Source organism: Oryzias latipes, chromosome 22 (assembly GCF_002234675.1).
Source record: "Oryzias latipes chromosome 22, ASM223467v1".
NCBI lineage: Eukaryota > Metazoa > Chordata > Actinopteri > Beloniformes > Adrianichthyidae > Oryzias > Oryzias latipes.
This window is the reverse complement of record NC_019880.2, coordinates 16,801,071-16,824,408: the sequence shown is the minus strand read 5'-3', so window position 1 is coordinate 16,824,408 and position 23,338 is coordinate 16,801,071. Positions and strand designations below refer to the sequence as shown.

Genomic DNA, 23,338 nt, shown 5'->3' with positions numbered 1-23,338 from the left:
TGGCAAATGTCCTTTAAATAGCTGATTTCACACATCACAACAAGACGGCATAAAGTTTTCATATAAAATTGCAATTTTTTATAAAAAACAATTTAAAACACTTCACTTCTAAAACGAACCAATATTAAAGTTAACTTGTTTCTTCTAACTTGTTTCCATTAGTAACAGTTTTACAACCAAAATAAAAATCTTTCATATTATTTTAGAAAAGTAACAGATATTTTAAAATGACATAATCCAAAAACAATTTTAGGACTTTAACACAAATCTGTCTTGGAGTCAGTTGTGTCTAATGTAGGACTATGAGGTCGACTTTGCTCCACTACGGTGTTGACAGCAGTTCATTATGCACTGTTGGCTCCTCTTCATCGTTTTCATTTGCTGGTGAGGGTGAGGCTGGTAGTGGTGTCGCAATCCGTACCTGAAACGGTAAACCGGATTGTTTCTTTTCTAATAACCATTAGGGACTGAAATCCTCAGGCATACATGCATGTATAAAGATCTCAGTGTTTGGTCCCACATGTTAAATTGCCCTTTCTATTTTTACTTAATCTTTGATCAAAATGTTAGTGGCTGAGACTGGAAATTCTGTCAAACTGGAAAACAAACTAGATACATTAAAAAAAAAAAACTGGTTTAGTTTTATCGTTAAAATTACATTTTTGTTGTTAAAATAATGTAAATATAAAGACAGTAATGTGCTCTTTTATGGTTCACTGCCTATACATTGTCCTGCATTTACAAACTTGTAACTCCCTTTCCAGCAATGAAACTTCACATTTAATGCATTATTTAAGTACAAATGTCTACTAAAGAGTAATTATAAATGGATGAATATGGATCTTTTTTTACTCTTAACTTTCCAATCAAGTTATAACTGGTAATCCTCCATATTTTGATACAGCTATGTTCAGATATACATCTCTTTTGTTCATCTTTAGTTTTTAAGGTTTTGAATGCTTGAAAAAATACAATTCCAGTTCCAAAACAAAACTTGTTTGCAGACTGATCTTCAGGCAGCTTACCCTCCTCGCATTGCGAGCCCTTTTTCTGCACGGGCACAAGTATAGGAATGAAGCGCAGACAGCAAAGGAGCGGAAGGAGAACACCATTTGCACCGTAGTCATGACGATGAGCGGCCCCCACAAGCCAATAGTGGTTTCCTGGTATTAATCAAGAACAGTGATTTGTTGTGAATACAGCAATCAAATGAAAACATTAATGGCCATTCCAAATGCAAATGTCTTGGTTTTCAAGTGTTTTTTGTTTGCACCGGAACAACACAAAATACAAGAAATAAGTCAAGCCATTTAAAAAATTCACACAAAACTAAAAACAAAGAATGGACTGGTCATTTCTGGCATCTCTAACTTAATGATTTAAAGCACCCCATGCGGGAAGAAATCAGCCCCAACAACTAAAAAACTATATAGTGTGGGACTATGCAGTGCCCTGGATTTTAAAAGCAATCTGGACACTATGCACGCAACTTTTTTTTTTTTTTTTTTAAACGGTGAATATGATGTCATCGATTTCACGAAGTGAAAATCTCAATATGAGCGTTTTGTGACTATCATTTATGAATCCACTGTGTTCTGAAGAGGAAACCTAATCTAGTGAGCATCGATGCACACTGGTTTTTCACAGAGACTTCTGGGAAATTTCTAGGGCACTAGAATTTACCCAAAAGAATTTACCCAAAAGAATGCTACAACGCCACAGCTATTATCCATTATGTGAGGGATAAAGCCCAATGAGGCGTTTCAGATCTAAAATAATTTCCCTTGGTTTAAGGGGAAAAGGTTGGAAGTCTGTTATAATAAGAAAACTTCATAAAGCCACTTTTTTAGTTTTATTAAGTTAGATTAAAAATATCGATAGCAGGTCATGATTAATTAATCGCACTATAAAATTTATCGCATGACAGCACCAGTCAAAATAGAAATGACAGGAAAACACATGGTTGAAAAGTAGCTTCTCATAATTTTCACAAGGTGTCAATCATTTTGCCCATTCCATTTTTTATTTCTGTGTGAATTTTTGTCAGATTCTTTGCCAGACAGAATATTTTTGGCCATGACTATACATATCCTTTTTGGCAGAACATAATACTCACCCAGACACGTGTGGGATCAAAGGGGCACTGGTCTGTAATGCTGGAAGAGGTTAAATTAGAGAAGATGCAGTGGGTCAGCAAGTTTCTTCCATCCAAAAGAATGGATTTGAGGAAGGAAATGGACAAGCCTAAGGCAGAGGCAAATCCTAGTAAACCCGCCAGGAAGCTGAAGAACAGCAGAACCCACATCTGCATGGAGAACACAAGAACATTGATCAAAGACAGCAGTCCTTTTAGGTGAAAAATAAACAGGATTCTAAGTTACATAATTTTTTTTTTAAACACGTTGAACCAGCACTAAATATGTCAACTTTGAGTTTTAACAGGAGTGACAGATGGGAGGAGGGAAGGGAGGGAGGTGGAACTGGCTCAGAAAGAAAGCGACTTACCACAGTCCTGTTTCTCTTGTTTTTGGACAGCACAATAGCCGTTATCCCACTTATGATTCCCTACGGGGAAGATCAGTTATCAGAGCTGCACCGAACAACATAGCTGCTGAAACTGACATCACTCATTATTTATGACTTCAACAGAAAGGAATGAGGGGACAAACCCAAGCAAACGGTAACACTGGGTTAGGGAACGGTACAATGACCTTTTTTGAAAACCATATCAGGACATAAGGTAAAAATTTAGAAAAACGTTGAGTATTTTCTTATTATTTTGATAGATTACAACATTTAGATTTTTTTTAAATGGGCTTAACTTCTTAAAAAATATTATCTACTCTTAAATGATGCACCTGTGAACGTGTCAAAACTATCAAAGTTTAAAAATATATTTTTAAGTTTTCTAGTAACCAACAGCCTAAAGTGAACTTTTTGTGTTATTTTACTAAATAGAATGAATTAAATTAATATTATTTACACTATTTATTACATATTTAACATTTTCTCAATCAAAAATGTATAAAAAACTAGATAAATAAGTTTAACTAATATTTATTTTCAAATGCAAAGCACTGAATAAGAAATTTCTGCAGTAGATTTTTCTAAACAAATAACTTAATATAGATCAGGGTTTTGCAACCTTTAAAGTGCCTCTCCAATGAAAATCATGCTTTTTCTTTAGTTTTTGACATGTACTTGTGGCATTTTTCCTATAAAAGACAACAAATGTAATAAAAAATAATTTCATTTTTGCATGTCTGAGTATTTCTCATTTTAAATCACTGTTAAACCAGAGGTGAACAGTCGTTCCAGGCAATAGCCCCCAGACTCTGGAATGCCCGCTCTCTGTCCCTTTGTGTGGCCGACACTGTCGATTCTTTTAAAAGTTAACAAAGGACACTTCTATTCAAAAATGCTTTTAGCTGACTGGTTTTATTGTTATCTCTATTCAAAATACATTTATTTTCTTCTATTTAGTTTTACATCATATTTAGTTGATTGTTTCTGTGTTTTTAATTGTACTGTATTGCTTTTTATTGTTCAGCAATACAGTACTTTTATCTGCAAAAGGTGCTATATAAACGTATTTACTTAATCAAACTGTTGCAAAGATGCTCAGTTTGAATTAATGTGGCTTTGTGATGTCACAACAGCATCCGCATCGACACGCTCCCTGATCTGCCCTGTCCAGCGTGGACAAGCTCAGGCGTGGCAGATGAGAAGACGGCACATTGCTGAGTTTCCTGCACATATTTTAAGTGCGTCCAAGACTGGATTTTATTGTAGGCCGTACATATTTCAACTTAAAGTCCCAAATGTGTTCTTCACATTTATGTTCCCTCTTTAACCGAATTTGAAGGCTTCTGCATTAACCAGAGAGGGTAAAAATTAAAACAAGAATAATATCAAGCAACCTTTTTCATTATTGCCTCCATGAAAATAAGAAAACTATCATAAAGTTCTGGAGGCCCGAGCTGGCTGGCTTCCCATCCCGCAGCGGGTCTCTGTCTGGCCGCCAGCTCGCCTCCCGGGAGCCATCATAGTGATCATGATCGCTCCAGCTCCATGAGCCCTGTGACAGACTGTCGGTCACTTTCTTTTCGGCATTTTCTTTTATTTTTTGTGCATGTGAATTCAAGTGAATCTGCATGTGCTAGCATCAAATCAGTTCTGAGACACAGCCAGTGCTGCTTCTTCTGCAATGTAGCTGTAAATAATAATGTATTTAATTAATTTTTCATTTTGTTCAACAACAGATTTATTTGATAGTCCACACATTGTTTTTGAACCAAAAAGATGTCACTTTTCACCATTTCTTTTTCACTGAAAAGAAACCTTTGAAAGTAGACCATCTGTCAGTGACGCTTGTTTGTGTCAAGCTCTTCACTCTTGCAAGACACAGCTATCATCATCATCATGGAGTATTGTAATAAAAGCAGTTTTTAAATAAATATGATGATCACTTTTTTATTTTTAACAACACTGTGTAAATCTAAGAAACGCTGCCTCAATTCCAGTTTTGTTAACTGACCATCAATGGATTTTCTGTGCAATAGGCACACAAGAATCTGCCAAAATGTTTTAGTTTGACTTGTTATTTGCAATGACCTTCAACTCTTTGTAAATGAGTTAAATTCAAAGCAATTTAGCTTACTTTAGTTACGTTTTATTTATTATTTATAATTACTTAATTTTCACTTTACAGATACTTTAAGTCAAAAAACAGTTTGTCTTTCTTTAAGACAGAGCCACAATGAAGGGGTAAAAGAGCCTCGTGTGGCTCCGGAGCCCAGAAAATACTGATATAACTTTTTAGAATAGTACTCATGTGATTGCCCCACTCACCACCAGTCCTGCTGCAATGGCAATGACATTAGAGACGACGTACAACAGCGTTCGGGCTTGTTTGTGAACATTGATCTGTCTGAGGACAGCACCATGAACCAGTCCCCCAAGAAGAAAGTTGACATGGCCCACCAGCACAAGGGCCAGCCCCATCTTCATCAAGGCTTTATTGTCTTTGAGGTTGGCACAGCAAATCCCTAAAATAAATAAGAAAATAAAAAAGCAGTAATTTTCACTCAATGAAAGTAACTTATGAGCTTTGTGGCCTGCTCAAGGATATGAAGCACAACCAGACATTGCACAAGCTCGTAGAACTGGTATCAACATACTTCGACTCATTTGAATTACGTAGAAATGTTTGATGTGCAGAAATGGATAAATACCACAAAGAATGCAAATAGTATGCATACTGTCCAACTGAAACACAACTTTAACAAAAAAGAAAATTAAAGTTGAAATGTGTTTTTATAAGCGCCATTTTAAAGAATCCTGCAGTTCTGTCAATTTTTCTGATCAGAAATGTCTACTGCTCCAGTAGATGAAGGGCCCACATATTAAGGAGGCTTCAGTCATGATCCTGATGCAGACAAAGCTTTGGGCGTGTGATGCACAAACATTTACCTAACAAGGTCCTCAGCTCCTCTGATTTCACACCTTATAATCTTTCTAATTATAAGTCCATCTTATTATCTGCTTGAGTTTTGTTTTGTTTGTAAATCTTATTCCTCTTTTTTTCCACTAATAACACTTAAGTGTACCCATAGTTACAACTTAAGTTTCAATTTGTAGTTTATGAAAGGGACACATACAAACAAGGCGAATGTATTTACATTAATGCTTTGTATTTAAAAAAAAAAAACTGTTAATCCTACCTGACCGCTGTTTGAAACGCAAACCACGCCCAAAGCAGGGAAGTGTCACAAAATGCATTATTATTCGACATACCTGTGCTCGCCATGTCTGTAAACTGTCTTATTCCTCTTCAGGTCACAGTTAAATCTCCCAAAGCGGGATGAAACTCATTGTTTAGGGGTGTTTTTCTCTCTCCCCTCCGTCCGTCGACGACTTCCTTGATTGGCATTCAACCAGAGGAGCTACAGCATTGCAAAACCCACGCCCTGTGATGCACACCTGTGTTGAAGCTCCGCCCACAATGCAAAAAAAGCCTGTGGCGCGCGCACAAAAAAAAAGTTGCTCAGGTCTTTATTTATCCGAAAAACTGAAACAAAAACTTTTTCCCCCCATCTTTTCAAATAGCCTAATGATAAATTATCTAAGCTTTGGACAAATTGTTATTGTCAAGCTATTCATTAAACAAGAAAAACACGTGTGGTATCATGAACAATAATGTTTTGTTTTAAAAACATCCACAAGAGAATCATTTCTGTGTTTTTCTGTGCCTTTATTAAGAGTCAAATAAAGGTCATTAGTCAATATACCCACAAGCTTCTTTTCATAAACTTTATAAAATAAAAAATGAAAACCATTTATACAAATTTTAAGACAAGGCTAAATTTGATCAAAAAACATAAATAAAAATGACCAAAAACAAAAAGATTTTTTTGTATTTAATTCCATTAATAATATTTCCTTTGTTATTTGTGTGTTGTCAGGTTTTAAAATTTAACCCATTGATTGACAATCTTATCATTTTTTATTATTTTAAAGTAAAGATGAAAAATCTGATGAAACATTGAGGTATTAGCCGACAGGTAAAGCTTAAGAAAACTGTTCACATCAAAAGATTAAACAACTCTTGTGGTAATAAAACAAAAATGACAAAAAAAAGAAGAAAGAAAAAAGCAATAAAATCTCCATTGACTTGCTATAATCATGTGGCCTCATTAGTTTGATTCCCTACAGCTGGAACTCCTGCTGCTGCACCTGAATAAAGTCAGCGGTGTCAGGACTGATGTTGGAGCTGTTGGCTTGTTTTGAGCCTCACAATGGGGACACTGCAGTTATTTCTTAGCATAGTCTTCTGCCATATCATATCTGCTGACTCTCACTTGAGATATGATGACGATTCCGTGGTTTTCCGGGATTTTGGAGGAGTTTTGGAAAATGAGTTGTTTCCCTTTGACAGGGACTTAGAACTTCTGCCGTTTAATGACATCTTTGGCTCCTGGAGAAGCTGGCCCCCATCCTTTCCCATGGACCCTGGATTCCCTCCTTTCATGACTGCTCCCAGAGTCCAGGTGTCATGTGATGAGCAAAAATTAACCGTGGTGGTGGACAAAAAAACCTTTGGCCTGACACTCTCTGCAGCGGCCGTGCAGTTGGGTGACTGTCCCAGCAATACAGAACTGCCGGACCAGTTAGTTTTTTCTTACCAATTGGATGAATGTGGGACTAAATCTGTGGTAAGTGTCAATGGATGCTTTTAACTTCTCATTTGACAGCCTTTTGAATGTTGTGCATTGCAGTTGCAGAATGGTGTAAAGGGCTTTACAAACAATGTAAACCTCAATCCCAGGAAGACTCTCCACCCCTGGTGGCAAACTCCACTGACAGTCCGTGTCTCCTGCTTCCCCAGAAGGTCCCCCATCCACCTGTGTTTTATTTTTTTGACATGTTACTGTGAGCTCACTTAAAATGTTGCATCATTTCAGGTTTTATAGTGAGCCAAGTGTCACTGTTGCACCACCAGTACTTATGACAAACTTTAACATTCAAGCCATGGATTGTAAGTAAACTTTCACATTTATGCTCTTAGGTTGATCAGCAGAATACTTGAGTGGCCATTTTGTTTTTATGCAGCATCCTCGATCAAACCGTTTGAGTCAAACACTTACAAAAGAGGCCAGGTTATGAACCTCCAAGTGTCTGCAGAAATGAGGCCCAATCAGCAACTCTTTATCCATTCCTGCTTTACGTCTGCATCCCCTGAGCCCCAGACAAAACCCAGACATGCTGTCATACTGAATAAAGGGTAAGCAATGGCTTTCTCACTGGAAATCGTCCAGTTAAAGCATTCTAACCCGGTTTTCTTGGACAGGTGCTCATCTTCGTTGGGTTCTCCACACCCTGTTGCATGGTTTACTGGTTCCAAAGCACCAAATGTGGTCAACTTTGCACTCAATACATCTCATCTAACTTCAGAGGTTGGTTTGGTTGTGGTAGTCCTACATTGGTCCTTCAAGCCTAAAACTACTAAGATTGGCTTTATTGGACTAAATTCTAATTCTGTTTTTCAGCAAGTAGTTAGGTGGGAGATAATTGGGAAAGGACTTGCTCTAACTAAACCCTATGTCCTCTTTAGCTGTACATCCACTGCAGTGCCATCATCTCAGACCACGGTGTCACCTCTACTTCTAAATCCTGCAACTATGATGCAACTCAATCTAAGTAACTGCCTACACAACATGTCTGTTTTCCATATTTTATTTGCTTATCTTGCACCTTGCTTTTTTAGATGGGTGGAGCTGAATGGAGATGTCAATGTCTGTGCCTGCTGTAGCTCAAAGTGCAAAAGCTCTTCAGTCAAGATCCCCTCTGGCAGTAAGTGCCCCGCTTTGTGAAAGAGTTGAAAGTGTTTTTGTTCTATAACTGGTGTCTTTGCAGATAAGGCAATTGTCAGCACTGGTCTGTTTGTTGTGGATGAAGATGCAAAAACCAATGCACCTATGGACTCAGAACCTCAAGCCTCTAGCACATCTCCAGCTAGGTCAAGCTCTCCTGTTGAAGCTGAAGACGCTGTGTCTGGTTCCCTCTTCCTGCAAAGGGAGCTCCCATTGTCACAGCAAGGTGTTGTTGTGGTGAGCCAAGATCCAACTTCCAGACTAACCCTCTGGCTTCCTGGACAGGCAGATGCTGAATACGGTAAAGATATGACTACTTTGACTGATGGGTTTTCAGTTCAGTTGTCACCAAATGGAAACTATCTAGAAGTGAAGCCCCCAACTGCTAGTTCCATTCTTCAATCACCAAGTGAGGCTGCCGATCCCACAATGAGTGGGTCTGAAGTTGACAAATTGTGGGATATGAACATCCATACAGTGGATGTCTGGCCAATTCCAACACAAACTGAAAATACTGAAGATTTCCAAAAGCAAAATGGGTTTGGAAGATCTACAAGCCCTGATGAAGCAACGGGTGACTTTCCAAATGAGATTGGTGTAAGTCTCCTGTTGCTTGAGCACCCTAAACCACTCCAGAAAAACCAGGTGGATGTTGTGGAGGAGCCCCCCAAAAAGCATTTGCCAGATCAAACGGGTGGGAAAGGCACTAACAAGAGTGACTTCTCCGAAGAGGAACCATCTGGGATAAACATGGATGAAATTTTGACTGAAGAAGTTAACCCAATAATTCGCTCAAAGCTGGAATTCTCTAAAGGGCCAGATGGTTCACAGAAACTGAGTTATGAGGAAGAGTTGAATCAAACTGAGGGTAAACTGGTGCAGAGAAGAGCTGCTGGGGAGGAGAGGACAAGAAAAGTGCCCAGGCTGAAGGGTCTGCGCTCAACTTTCATGTACTTGATGAGGTTAGTGGGTAAGCAGTTTACTCTTTAGGTGTAATGTAACCTTATCCTAACCAGTTATGCATCTTTTCAGGAAAATGAATGAAGGAAAGTGACTGCACCATCAAGAAATGTTCAAATAAACTTGCTGCAACAAAAGTTTTAAACATGAATCCTCTTGTACATGTATTATCCTAAATGTTTTAGTATGCTTGCACACAATTCAGAATGTTAAAGTATTAAAGGGAATAACTTTAGATCCTGTTTTACACTTATTTTGAGGCTACAATCCTGGTACAGCAGTTTAATCATTACTTGTAGCAATCATACTTTCACTGACTCCCACCTTCCCTATACGCTCATTGAACTCTGTGGGTGCTTTCAAAAGGCAACTTAAAACTTTTTTTTGTTTTGGTGTACTTTTGATGCTGTATTGTGAAGCACTTTGACTGAGGTGCTGTTAAAATGAGCTTTACTTACTGGCACAAAGGTTCGATTAGCGGTTGGGTTTGTTTCAGACTGCATTTTGTGCTAGAAGCACTTAATTTGACATGGATCTATGGATCCTGTCTCAGAAAAACATGTTAGCCCAGAGGAAAAATCCAAACTGGTGGCCATCTGTAAAGAGAGCTGTTATAAACAATTTTTACTGTTTGCGCCAGTCTAACCATGGCCCGTTTATGCAGTCTTTGAACTTAAGGGCAGAATACCATCACCTTAAGGCCCAATTTAACTGCCACCCTTTTCTTTGTAAAATTTTAGATTTTTATCATGGCTACTTTTTCTGAAAGGGGGGGGGTCCTAAGGTACATCCATGTCAAATCTCATGCTTGTACCACAAAATGCTCATATTTAAATAACAGCTCCACTAGATCTGGAAGTTAAAAGTGAATGGGTAGGCCTATTTGAGTGAACAAAGAAGTTTCAGACTAGGAATTTGTTGCAGTAATGTGCCAAACACTTAAGAATAAAAAATAACACACTGGTAGTAAATACAAGCACAGTAGTGCAAAAGCAGGATGAAGAAGTTGCAGGTAATGGACTGGTAACTGGACTTAAGTTTAAGGGGGGAGGAATTAAAGTTTTGAGTAGGAAACTGTTCGTGAGGTTCTGGTGAGGTTAGCCTCCTGCCCAAAGGGAGTGGTTAAAGTAATTCCTGTTCAGGGTGAAAAGGATCGGCTGCTATCCGACCTGCACGCCCCCGGGTTCTGGAGACGTATAGGTCCTGGAGAGATGGAAGACTGCAGCCAATCACCTTCTCAGCTGAGCACACAATACCCTGCAGTCCATCTCCCTGGTTGTGGCTTCAGTGTACCACACAGTGATGGAGGTGGTGAGGATGGATTCTATGATGGCCGTGTAGAACTGCACCATCATCTGGGTCGGCACCCCGAATTTAACTGCTGCAGGAAGTACATCCTCTGCTGGGCCTTTTTGAGCAGGGAGTTGATGGACGGCTCCCACTTAAGGTCCTGAGTGATGGTGGTGCCGAGGAAACGAACAGAGTCCACTATATGGTGACAGGAGAGTCTGTCAGGGTGAGAGGGGGTGAGGAGGTTGTGACTTTCCTGAAGTCCACGATCATCTCCACTGTCTTCTGGGTGTTGAGCTCCAGGTTGTTGATGCTGCACCACGGCACCAGCCGGTCCACCTCCCTCCTGTAGGCAGACTCATCATCGTTAGAGATGAGCCCGATGAGGGTGGTGTCATCTGCAAACTTCATCAGTTTAACAGAGAAGATGGAGGTGCAGCAGTTGGTATACAGAGAGAAAAGCAGAGGAGAAAGTACACAGCCCTGTGCAGATAGTTTGGGTGGTGGAGACATTCTTTCACAGCCGCACTCACTGCCTCCAGTCCATTAGGAAGTCAGTGATCCACCTGCAGGTGGAGTCAGGCACGTTATGCTGGAGCTTTTCCTGAAGCAGAGAGGGGAGGATAGTGTTGAACGCAGAGCTGAAGTCCATGAACAGGACACAGTTGGGCAGGTAAATTATCATGTTAGTTGTGTTCATTTAATGAAACATTTGAGCACATTTTTTAATCTCATTTTCGCGTCAGTGCTTCCGTGAAGTTTGTTCATGTATGACATGCACAACTCAAAGAGCATTATCCTATACCAAGGTCATTTATGAAAAAAAAATTTTTGTAGAACTTGTCCCGTTATATTTTTTCCTCTCTGAGGAAAGTGATCATTGTGAGAAGTTAAACAAAGCATAATTTTGGAGGGAAAGTTCACCACTTGGCGCTTGTTTTTAACCAGATGATAAAGCAAAAGTTTGTTTCAAAGAAACAAAGTCCAAAATCAAAATAGTTCAGTTCGTCCGGTGTTACCTCAGTGTTTCATTTCCTCCTAGTGTTCTGTTCTCTATTTCTCTTCTACTGGATTCCAGTCTTCAAAATGATCCAATTCACCAAACAGAATATATAATCACTTGTGTCTTTTTTACCATCTTACTAGTGTATAAACTGTGGAATAATGTACGTCAAATATGGTATCAATGAAAAGTTTGTGTTCAATATTTTCTGGATTGCTCAGAAAAGTGTTCTTGTTTTTGATGTGTTAAATAGAGTCTTCTGGACATAATCATTTGTTTTTGTTTTCTTTATTTTTCAAGAAGAAAATTCCCTTTGTGTAAAAGTAAAGGTTGGAAATCTGCTTCAAAACTTTATAAAGTCACTTTTTTTGTTGTATTTTGATCTATTAATGCGATACAATCTCAGAAATTTAAATGAAAATACTCAATAATGAGGCTTTTCACAGCAATTAAAAGGATACGAATAATTGTGATTAAAAATAGATTAATTAGTTAATAGCGGGTTAATTAATTGCACAAAATAACAAATTGCATGACATCATTAAATACATTACAGGATTACTACAGGGTTAATTTTTCAAATATATGTACCATATGTGTGGAATGTGGACCCATACTTTAAGAGCTTTTATTCCCTTTTCCCAGATTTTTTCCCAAAAGGATTGACATTCCAAAAACAGACCTTATTTCCCTTTTTTGTTGAGTTTTTCCAGTGCTTTTTCTCCTTTGGAGCTGTGTCCTGCCCCTCAGTTATCATGCAGGTGTCGCTGTGGGGAGGGCAGCTCTGTGGTTGGGGCAGGACAGTGCGCTCTCTCTTTTACACGCCGCGTGCTCGCCCCCCGCCCCCCTCCGCCCCCTCTCCTAAATTTGACCCTGGTCACTGTTTCGTCCACGCCGCTACCCTCTATAAAGTGCCCACGCTTCCCCGACACACTCTCTTTCCCCGGCCACAAATCAACCGTGAGTGTTTAACTCACTGTTATCGGGAAAAAAAAAACTTAAAATAAAAACAATATAAAAACAATAAAAGCTATAAAACATTATAAAAACGAGTACAATAATATTGAAATTTAAACTTTTAAAAAAATAGCAAAATATTAATTAAAAATATAAACAAGAGGCCTCGGGGTTTAACCGAAGGAGGATTTTTTTTGGTACATTTTTTGGGTTTCTCACTCAGAGATCTGTCCGCACCGAGCGCGTCTTGACCCGCATTCAAACCGGATTGCAGTTTTTTTCGGCTTTGGCAGATTTTCTTTTCTTTTTGGAAGTTTGGGAAATGAACACAGCGACCGGGAGTTATCCGATGGCTTCTCTCTACGTTGGTGACCTGCACCCTGACATCACGGAGGCTATGCTGTATGAGAAATTCAGCCCCGCCGGACCGGTGCTCTCCATTCGGGTATGCAGAGACATGATCACCCGGCGGTCCCTCGGATACGCCTATGTCAACTTCTCCCAGCCCGCTGACGGTAAGGAACCCCTGGGGGGTGGGGGGGGGGGGGATGAGCTCACCCACGTGGGGATCATCATGACTAATGAAAATGAATTTTATAAAGCTTTGCGCTTCCATTGAATTCTGTCTTCTTTATTTGAGACAGTCATTCATTATACCTATTATATCCACTTCCCAGTTCTTCACACACCACCTATGCTATGGCGATGCAAAGTCTCTGCAGTTCAGTTCACTACATTTTATTGGTATTTTAAAGGAATTCATGCATTTGAAACCATTATGTGCTTTAAAGTCTGTGTTTGTAATTATTGATCAATTATATGGAAAGCCATTACTGCAGTAAATCATTGTTGAGAACACGCTGTTTTTAAAATCTCTGCTGCTGATCCCATGAGTCAAAATAACAAGTGATATAATTATGTTAAAAATGAACACCTTCAAGCTAATTGCATCAGTTTGGGCATTCATAGTCAACTAGGGACACACAAAGGTTACTACTAGGCCACAGTAGTCAACTAGTACAAGAAAAAATGACTACTAGTTCTGTAGTACCAATAAACTAGCGGTTGACTGATATGTCTTACCCAATAACTAGTATGTAATCAAAGTTGTATTATTACTTAATGCGTAACACCACAGTTTTTTCTTCTCTTTTTGGTAAATAGTTTGGCTTTTTTGTCTACTACTAGATGACTTGTCCAAAACTTGTTTAACTAGTTCACACATTTATTTTTTTAAACATTTTTCAGTAGTAAATATTTTGACTTTCCTTTTTTATCTAGTTAGATGTCATCCATTGCTAGGAATGCTAAAACCATCAAGAATTCCTATTTACATTGATCTGAGTTGATTTGTACTCCTATTTTTTTTGCTGTTTTAACTAAATGGCTGGATAGCTCAGTTGGTTGTGTATAGGACCAGCGCATGGGAGGTTAGGGTTTGTTTCTCACGTGCTTCATCCACTGTGGGTTCTTGGGAAAGACCTTTCGCACTACCATGTAGCCACAACAGGGTCCAAGTTTGGTTCCCCCTGTGCCAGTCTTCAGCCTGGATATAATACACGGTTGTGTGAAAAAGGGCATTCGGCATAAAATTCTCCGCCAAACCACCTGTGCGACTCGGTGAAAGGGGTATGTCAAAAGGTGGACAACATAACTATACAGTGACCTTGTGGGTGGACAGACAACTTATTTGTATCTATTGTTACCTAAACAGCTTTAACATATGCAACAGTTGGTGCAAAGCAAATTGCTTTTGTTTTTGTTGCTTTGTTGCCTTTGGAATAAATAGGGGCGCTCTTAGCAGCGGTAGCGTGTGTTGCATTGGTCTTTCTAAGGTCCTAGTTATACTGTCTACACACTGTGAATGTTTCTCCTGTTTTATCAACAAAAACACCTGTGAGAGCAGCTGTCTCTGATGAAGGCGGTTGACCAAATACCAAGTAATGGATTACAACACCATAACTGACAGGTGTGAAATGCCCCACTGTTTTGCTGTTGATGTGGACACGGTAGAAGGGTGTAAATGTGGGGCAAAGTTCAAAGTGTAGAGAAGGAATATTTTGAGCTTTTTCATTGTTTTGTTGAAATATTATGTTTTATCCTCATGTTGGAAGTCTTCCCCATCAATAGCAAAGAATGGTGTACCCATACTCCAGCACATACCTCTCAGGACCCTTTTCTAAATATAGAACCTCACTCTGAGCAGGCCAAAATATGCCTGCTCTGTGATACTACAAACACAAATGGCAACAATAACTAGTTATTCAACACCATTAACATTTTCACCCTTGGATATTTCTGAATGTGTTTTTTTTTTTTTAAACAGCAAGATTTTCATTTTGAACCTTTCAGAGGTTCATGTGTTGAACAACAATTACACAAATTTTCTGAGCACACGGGTGGTGAAGTACAACTGCAAGCCAAACTGCTGATGCCAGCAGACGCAAGGGAGCTCCGTTTTGTTTACCAGACACTTTTAGCTGGAAAGCCTAGCCTGTGAGTGTGTGTGTGTGTGTGTGGCTCGCTGTGGAGGGACTGAACAAAAGGATGTTTGGCACGTGGACCCAAAATGACATGGCTGTTTAACCAATAGTAAAACAAAGGTATAGATTTCATAATTTTGTGTCTTAACAGTGCAGAAAAACGCAGAGACTGTAAAATGATCATCAAATCTAAAATAAATAAATAAAAACTCTTTAAAACCTGTTGAAATGGATGTTTGCCTGTGGCATTGGTAGTTAAGGGGGCACAGCAGCATGGGGTTTGTCAGAAACATGTGCTATGATCTTTGCAGCTGCCCCTGACTCGTCTGAGTTGCTGGCAGACAGCTCAGCAGCCACATGGTCTTCTGCAGCGTCTTAACCCTGTTTCTTGTCTGCTTTTGTATTTATGTCTACAAGAGTACAAGCTGGTTTGAGACAAAGTGTTCTAATCATCCTCAAACAACCCAAATAAGCTTGGTACCTGTGAATTTTTTTCACAATTTTGGATCCATATAAACATGAACGTGTCTTCTTTCTTTCTGCCTACAGCTGAGAGAGCCTTGGACACCATGAACTTTGACGTGGTGAAAGGGAAACCAATCAGAATTATGTGGTCTCAAAGAGACCCCTCCCTCAGGAAGTCTGGTGTGGGCAATGTATTTATCAAGAACCTTGATAAGTCCATCGACAACAAAGCCCTGTACGACACTTTCTCTGCTTTTGGCAATATCCTATCCTGTAAGGTAAAGAATACTTTTTGCCCCTACTATAACATTATTTTAAAACCTGGCTGCAATGTGTTATGGTCTGTAACCCATTAAGAGCCCAAGAAACATGAAACCTTCATATTGACCACTCCACTATATTTTTTAAAGAAATCTTGTAGAGGTTTGTACTGTAATATAAATGGTGCCCTAATGTTTTTAAAGGCTGTCTTAAATACTAATGCTATAACATCTGCAGTATTTTAATAATATAATCAATTCATTGTGAACAGATTAATATTTATCCTTTTAGCTCCTTTCCAACCTATTTCTTTCAAACACAAGTGTTTGGATTAAACCCTTTCAGCATTTCAGCCAAGGCTTTCCTGATTGCTAATTTGGCAGCCTAACCCACTTTGAGCTGGCAGTCTGTAATTTACCAATCTGTTTCATTACACGATGGGCGTTGGGGAAAATGTGATAACAGCACAAAAGACGGGCAATTATTTCTAGTCCGTTTTACGCACAACTATAATGTTATCTGTGCTAACTTCTGGTCTAAAGTAAAATGAAGCGGTCTTATCCACAGAACAGTAATTTCAGTACTCATGGATCTAAGCCTCAGTTATGGGTTACAAACTACAAATCCAACGGTCTACTCAGTTGAGTAAACAAAATGATAGTATGACAACAAGCAAACAAAACATCCCCACAAATGTTTTTGTCTTAACATTTACTGATGTCTGGTAAAGATATCCTCTTTGGATCAAAAACTAAATTGTGTGTGTGAGACACCTTCCAGGCTGCACAGCAGACATCCCTATACATTTGTCTGGGTGGTTTATAAAGCGTCTTTTTCTTGTTGTCATCATCCCTCGTTTATCATGACCGTGACATTAAAAAATAATCCACAAACAACGATATTCACAAAGTAGTTAGTTTTATTTTATACAATAATCGTAGATGTTTTAAGTCTGTGAAACTTCTCACTAGACACTATGAACACTTCTCAGAGAGACATTAACATTTTCACACTTTTCTCTCTTGTTTAAGATTAAAAGTTCAAACCTTCATAGAAAAATAAGTCCAGTGTTATAGAATGAAAACAGCCATCTGCTCGCAAAGACTTGTGTAGTTGTAGCAAGCTAAACACATTCTGTACATAAGACACAATGTGGAGGAGATTGATTGACAATGTTAACAGCCAATCAGGAGGCAGAACACAATGTGCTGTAAAAAGAAGAAAAAACAAGTACAAAATTGCATTAGAAATCTGCGAAACAGCCACACATTGGAAGATGGACCTCTAAATTGCTCTTAATTGAGGGACCATAATATATAATTGTTTTTTTATTTTCTTTATTTTATTTATGTATGGCCTGTTGATGTGGCAGATAATCCTCTCCCCTCCAGGTGGTGTGCGATGAAAATGGCTCCAAGGGCTACGCCTTTGTTCATTTCGAGACCCAAGATGCAGCCGATCGCGCCATTGAGAAAATGAACGGCATGCTTCTAAATGACCGCAAGGTGTGAGTGTCTGACCGTCTTTTTTCCCCCGTCTCCATTGTAGAAAAAAGTCCATAGGATTCATCCTAAATGTTGGTTGTTGGGTGTTATTTTGGTTGCACACTGTATTTTGTTGACTGAACTGACATCTTGTGTTTTTTTTCGGTTACTACTTTTGTGTGTGAATGAAATGACTAACCCACTCATTTCTCACTTCCAGTAGTTCAAAGGTTACCTGCATGCTCCAAGATAACCCACTAAAAAGTCTACATTTGCATTTTTTGTTGCTATATTTGACTCCTTGTTGGTTTGCCATTGTGGTGTTTGAAGTTGTGTGCGTGGGTGTGTTACCACGTTTGTTTGTTTTAGTGAAGTGATGGATCGGATGCAGGAATGCTATACTGGATGGCGGGAAGGGGGAGGTCTTCATAGTAAGGTATACTAGATCATTTGCCTCTCCTCAGCATTCCTTTGTACTGTGAGACTGTGTTCCTCCATCCCTCTTTATCCAGCGGAACAGGAATTAGACCGGTTGTCGTAGCGACTACTAGCATACCTAAATATCCTTTCGGTACTGGTAATTTTAACTAAAGTTGCATGTTTTGTTTCTCACTTTTGATCCCAGGAGTCACATGATGCACTGTCTCTGGAACTGTCTAGTGGATGCCATTCTTGTTTTGTGCTTGCTGAGTCTATTTTGACCAAATCTTGGTTACCGGGAAAGCTATGATTTTAGATGGAGCCGAAGAGGTGGAGTTTGAGTTGGTTTTTCACCATTGATGAAGGCCAATTCACAAGAATGCATTTGTCTTCGTCAACGTTTAGGTTTGTGGGCCGTTTCAAATCTCGGAAGGAACGGGAGGCTGAACTCGGTGCCAAAGCCAAGGAGTTTACCAATGTCTACATCAAGAACTTTGGAGACGAGATGGAAGATGAACAGCTGAAGGAGATGTTTGAAAAATATGGTAAGCCACACCTGTCCTAAATTTAGGTTAGTTCCATGTTAGTTCAAATCCTTTACTTTTTTTGGTATTTTTAGGTAAAACTCTCAGTGTGAAGGTGATGACAGACTCCAGTGGCAAATCCAGAGGGTTTGGATTTGTCAGCTTTGAGAAACACGAGGATGCTAACAAGGTACTTAAGAGTAATAAAAATAGATATGATTGATTGATCTAAGTGACATTTTTGGACATTTCTCAGAGAAATGTGTCTTAATCCAAAGGCTGTAGAAGAGATAAACGGCACAGAGCTCAACGGCAAGACCGTGTTCGTGGGCAGAGCTCAGAAGAAAATGGAACGACAGGCGGAGCTGAAAAGGAAGTTTGAGCTGTTGAAACAAGAAAGAATCAGTCGTTATCAGGTCTGGACTATTTCTAAAACACATGATTTTACTTGAAGGGAGGGGGGGGGAGCCCTTCATTATTAAAGTTTCTATTTCTTGGCAGGGAGTTAATCTTTACATCAAAAACCTTGATGACACAATCGATGATGAGAAACTGCGTAAGGAATTCTCTCCATTTGGGTCCATTACAAGCGCGAAGGTGAGACAGTGAGTTAGAAATTCTCAATAACTGGATAAGAACATTAGAGTTATGTCACTTCCATCTGCCTGTGTTCTAGGTGATGCTAGAAGACGGTCGTTCGAAGGGTTTCGGTTTTGTCTGCTTCTCCTCCCCTGAAGAAGCCACCAAAGCTGTAACTGAGATGAATGGACGTATTGTTGGCTCCAAACCGCTCTATGTGGCTCTGGCTCAGCGTAAAGAAGAGCGCAAGGCCCACCTCACGAACCAGTACATGCAGCGTATAGCTGGCATGAGGGCCATGCCTCCAAATGCCATCATTAATCAATTCCAGCCAACATCTGGCTACTTCATGCCAGCTGTGCCACAGGTGTGAGAACCAAAATCAAACTTGGTGGAGGACCTTTTTTAATAGGGGTTGCATGATGCAGACAACTACTGAGAAAACAAAGCTGACAAAATACCTGTTAAATATTATCATGAAAATGGTTTCATAGTAGCAGACTAGCACTTTAGCTCAAACTTGGTAAGAATGACAGTCCACTCCAATAAAAATGTTTTTTTTTGGTGTTTTTAACATATTCTTGTAGCATTTTTCTGATGATGGAGGACATACATAGAAAAAAGAATTAAGCTTAAAATTGCATTTCTGACTATTTCTGTATTCAAATAGTTGTGAATTAGGAGCAGGTGAAAAAGCATGCAGCTGTGACATAGTGCCACAATCGGCAGGCCACAAGCTCCCTGCTTTGCTCCATTCCAATACATGCACTTGTACACGACGAAATCCATGCACGTCTTTGTCTTCCTTGTTCGAGCTGGCATCTGGCTGAAAATTCCAAATCTGGATACCTCAGAAATTGCTCGCCATTTTTGTTGCACAGTATCATGTGCCAACAGTCCCCCCCACAATTCAGAGGTGAATTTCTAATGAACTACTGCCGTTCTGCAGAAACTATGTCCTAGAAAGCGACTGAGATTTTTTTTAATCTGGCTAAAAATGGCATAATCATAATCAAAAGACCACTGGGAACACTTTTACAATAGATCAAAAGATGACTGGGATGGGTTTTTTTAAACATCACTTTAAAAAGTTGGAAATGAGGCATGCATAACAGCTTGCATATTTCACATTGTAAATACTGTAAATATAACAGGAAATAACAGTCAATTTGGATCTTCTATTAGATTTTATGCATTTAGGTTTATATAACAGAATCAAACAGAACACAGACTCAATAAAAATGTGAAAATGGACAGTTGTTCAAGAGCAGGTGGTAGAAATTAAGTAAAATATAAATTAAAAAGTAAGATAGTGCAAATATTTTTGTACAGATTTTTAAAATTAAAAAAAAAGATTTCTCATCATTGGTAAAAATAAATCCAATTAAGTTTAGATTTAGACCCACTGTACCAACTGGTACCAACGTACCAAAACCTTATTGACACCAAGCAGTGAAATTTAACTGTCCAACAGCTTACAACAATAAAATTTAAATAAATCAGTTAATAAAATAATTAAGAGACAGATAAATGAGAAAAACTAGAGAACATATTAGTAACTGCACAGTAAGTGTGGAATGACTGAGACATGGCTGTAAAACACCTCCGCGAGAGGAATGTCATACCTTAACTTCTTTCCTCACACAGCATGTTGTGTAGAGAATGGTTGATACAAAGTCCCTCTGACCCACAGTTCAGTTTATTGCTGCTCCTTAATGTATTCCACTTTCTTTCCCATAAGGCCCAGAACAGAACGACATACTATGCACCCAATCAGCTGGCCCAGATGCGACCCAACCCCCGATGGCAGCAACAAGGTGGAAGAGGTCAAGGTGAAAGTGAAGCACATGATGCTGCATCTTTCTGTAAGAAAAGAAAAAAAACATTTTATTGGTATGATGAAATCTGTTTTCCTTCTGGGCTTTCATCGCTCTCAGGTGGTTTCCAGGGCATGCCCAGCTCGCTGCGTCAGCCAGGACCTCGCGGCAACATGAGGCACATGTCTCCCAGCGGCGGCTCTCAGGGCCCAAGAGGTGTGTTTGTATAGATTAGACTAGATTTAAAAAAGAGTTATGACTTGTATCTTAGTTTTCCTGTTTGCTGCTAGCATCCGGGCAGTCCATGGCCCCTCGTCCATCAATGGGAGTACCTGGTCCCCGAACTATGTCTCCTTACAAATACGCCACCAGTGTCCGCAACCCAAATCCCCAGGTGGTGCAGCCTATTGCCCTACAGCAGGTATTTATATTATTGTCCTGAAATATTGAATATCAATCAGACTTATCCTCTATAAACCAATGTTTTTGTTTCTTCAAGGCTCAGCCTGCTGTCCACATTCAGGGCCAAGAGCCACTTACAGCCTCTATGCTCGCTGCTGCACCCCCTCAAGAGCAGAAGCAGATGCTTGGTGAGTTCTGTGCTATGTACACACTGGGCATTTGACACATGATGTGGATTCTTGAACACGCTTTTAGCCCATGATGTTCACACTGGACTAACCTGTGCTAGTGCATGTACCTACAATTGGAAGAGGCTTGGTGCGAAATGCCAAAGCATATCATAATAATAATTGTTACTTTATTTATCCCACAATGGGGAAATTGTTCTCCGCAGTTGACCCATCCCACTCGGGAGTAGCGTTAAGGGCTTAAAGGGATGTTGATATGGTAATTCCCCCATTACCATTGTTCATTCCCCTCCAGGAATCGAACCCTGTGTGGTAATCTTTCACCTTACCAACCGAGCTACCCAGCTGCTTATCTTGTGTATCCAGGCTTTTTCTTTCACATCTCTATTCCAATAGATGAAAGACTTGGTGTCCTATGATTTCCGCCGGACACAAACCGCAACCATTAATTTCTCCTCCATGATCAATTTTCAAACTGTTGGCACTTCCGTGAATTATAATGGACGCTACTCCACATCCGAGTCCCTGATTGGTCAAAGTTTTACTGGTTTAATTTTCGATGCACATTCAATGGTCCACATTTTGTACGTAGAGCCCGAAAACTGACTTAAAAACTTGGGTAGTGTCACGTGAACGCGAGAGTTTTGAACGCATAAGCCTGAAACATGCATTTACATGGACTTTTTATTGAAAGTGCTTGAACATGCAAGCTCTGTAAACTTTTTGCCTTTCTTGAGTTCTCAGGCATTCACTGTGGTCTATTTCTGAACAGGGGAGCGTCTCTTCCCACTGATCCAGGCAATGCACGCCAACCTGGCAGGAAAGATAACCGGCATGCTGCTGGAGATCGACAACTCTGAGCTGCTGCACATGCTGGAGTCCCACGAATCCCTGCAATCAAAGGTGCTTTTTTTCACGCGCTAAAAATGTCAAAATACGCACTCACGCTAAAACAGTGTCTTTGATCAGGTGGAGGAAGCTGTTGCTGTGCTGCAAGCTCACCAAGCCAAAAAAGATGCAACCCAGAAAGTGGCAGGCATGGTTACTGCCACTGCTGCTGCTTCTGCTAATTCCTGAAGACCGGATGGCGTAAACACCTGGTTAACAAGTATATAAATAACAGTAATACTTGCTGTTTCAAGCATTTGTGATTTTGCTGTAGTAATAATGAATCATTGTGTCTTTTCAGAGGTAAACGAGCTGAGGTGAACAGGAACACACTACAAAATCCTTCAAACATGATGAAAACCAAGGAAAATACTTTCAATTTTGCAAAGTACTTGAATATTTTAAAAATCCTTAAAGTGGATCATTTTGTAACTCCATAATAATTTTTAACTGAATACCAAGATCAGAATGCAAATTTATCTTGAATACAAACTCTCTTTCAGTGGCAAAAGAGGGACGTCATTTTCATTAAAAAAACCAAACTGATAGGAAAGCCTTGAAGTTTGCCTTTGCTTGAAAGCTTCACATTTGACTAAACTGATGGGACTCAGTCCTATCATGTTAATGAGTGTGTGGTATTCTCAATAAACATGTTATATATTGGGCTTAGTTGTCTTTTATTTTGTTGTCTAAGGTATTTTACTCTTGACAGAGTTAAACCAGTATTCTAGTTTTAAAATTTATATATATAATCATTCTTCTTGATGATTGCTCACATTGTTTTTACTTCATATTTTGCTTTAAAGAAAAAAAAAGCTTTTATTTTTACTTTATCCTGTTGTTGACTGACCGATGATCAAAAGAGCACAAAGATGTATTTTAGTTTTGTTAAGATTTTGAAACAAGAATTTGAATTAATAAAAATAAATATTTTCAAAATAAAAGTTTTCCCATGTTCACATTTGTCTGAGTGATAGCTTTAGATTTCAGGCAAGCCAGAGCAGTGCTATTTTAGTTTTTTGTTAGTGTCTTGATGGAATTTTCAGTGGATCCAAAAAAAAAAGTAGCGTATGAATGCTCTTTCTAGAAAATAATTAAATTAGTCTTAACAAGCTGTTTTTATGACTTTAGAGTACTCCCCCCACCCCGCAAATGTCATTTAAATAGACAAACTTCACCTTTTTCAGAGGATTTAAAATCAAGATGTTTTTCTTTAAATCACTTACACAAACCTCAAAATGATTT

The 23,338-nt window shown here is 39.2% G+C and overlaps 3 protein-coding genes across 3 annotated transcripts; 2 read left to right on the top strand and 1 right to left on the bottom strand.

The window, feature by feature from the left end:
- Positions 1-51: 51 nt before the first annotated feature.
- Positions 52-5,984, bottom strand: LOC101159307 (transmembrane protein 54). Its single transcript, XM_004082384.4, has 6 exons — positions 5,797-5,984; positions 4,852-5,048; positions 2,506-2,565; positions 2,117-2,305; positions 1,026-1,163; positions 52-421 (listed from the first exon to the last, which is right to left on the bottom strand). The coding sequence occupies exons 1-6, from the start codon at positions 5,807-5,809 to the stop codon at positions 323-325; spliced, it is 696 nt and encodes a 231-aa protein (XP_004082432.1). The 5' UTR covers positions 5,810-5,984; the 3' UTR covers positions 52-322.
- Positions 5,985-6,755: 771 nt separating this feature from the next.
- Positions 6,756-9,483, top strand: LOC101162088. Its single transcript, XM_011490521.3, has 9 exons — positions 6,756-7,214; positions 7,278-7,390; positions 7,464-7,537; positions 7,612-7,783; positions 7,850-7,955; positions 8,114-8,199; positions 8,267-8,352; positions 8,416-9,334; positions 9,405-9,483. The coding sequence occupies exons 1-9, from the start codon at positions 6,798-6,800 to the stop codon at positions 9,424-9,426; spliced, it is 1,995 nt and encodes a 664-aa protein (XP_011488823.1). The 5' UTR covers positions 6,756-6,797; the 3' UTR covers positions 9,427-9,483.
- A 3,068-nt stretch (positions 9,484-12,551) lies between these two features.
- pabpc4 (poly(A) binding protein cytoplasmic 4) lies at positions 12,552-22,758 on the top strand. Its single transcript, XM_004082383.3, has 15 exons — positions 12,552-13,097; positions 15,615-15,808; positions 17,183-17,298; positions 18,101-18,240; positions 18,315-18,409; positions 18,498-18,635; positions 18,721-18,816; positions 18,896-19,165; positions 20,540-20,630; positions 20,736-20,831; positions 20,906-21,036; positions 21,115-21,205; positions 21,978-22,108; positions 22,175-22,313; positions 22,395-22,758. Exons 1-14 carry the CDS (start codon positions 12,905-12,907, stop codon positions 22,280-22,282), a joined length of 1,890 nt encoding a protein of 629 aa, XP_004082431.1. The 5' UTR covers positions 12,552-12,904; the 3' UTR covers positions 22,283-22,313; positions 22,395-22,758.
- Positions 22,759-23,338: the final 580 nt, after the last annotated feature.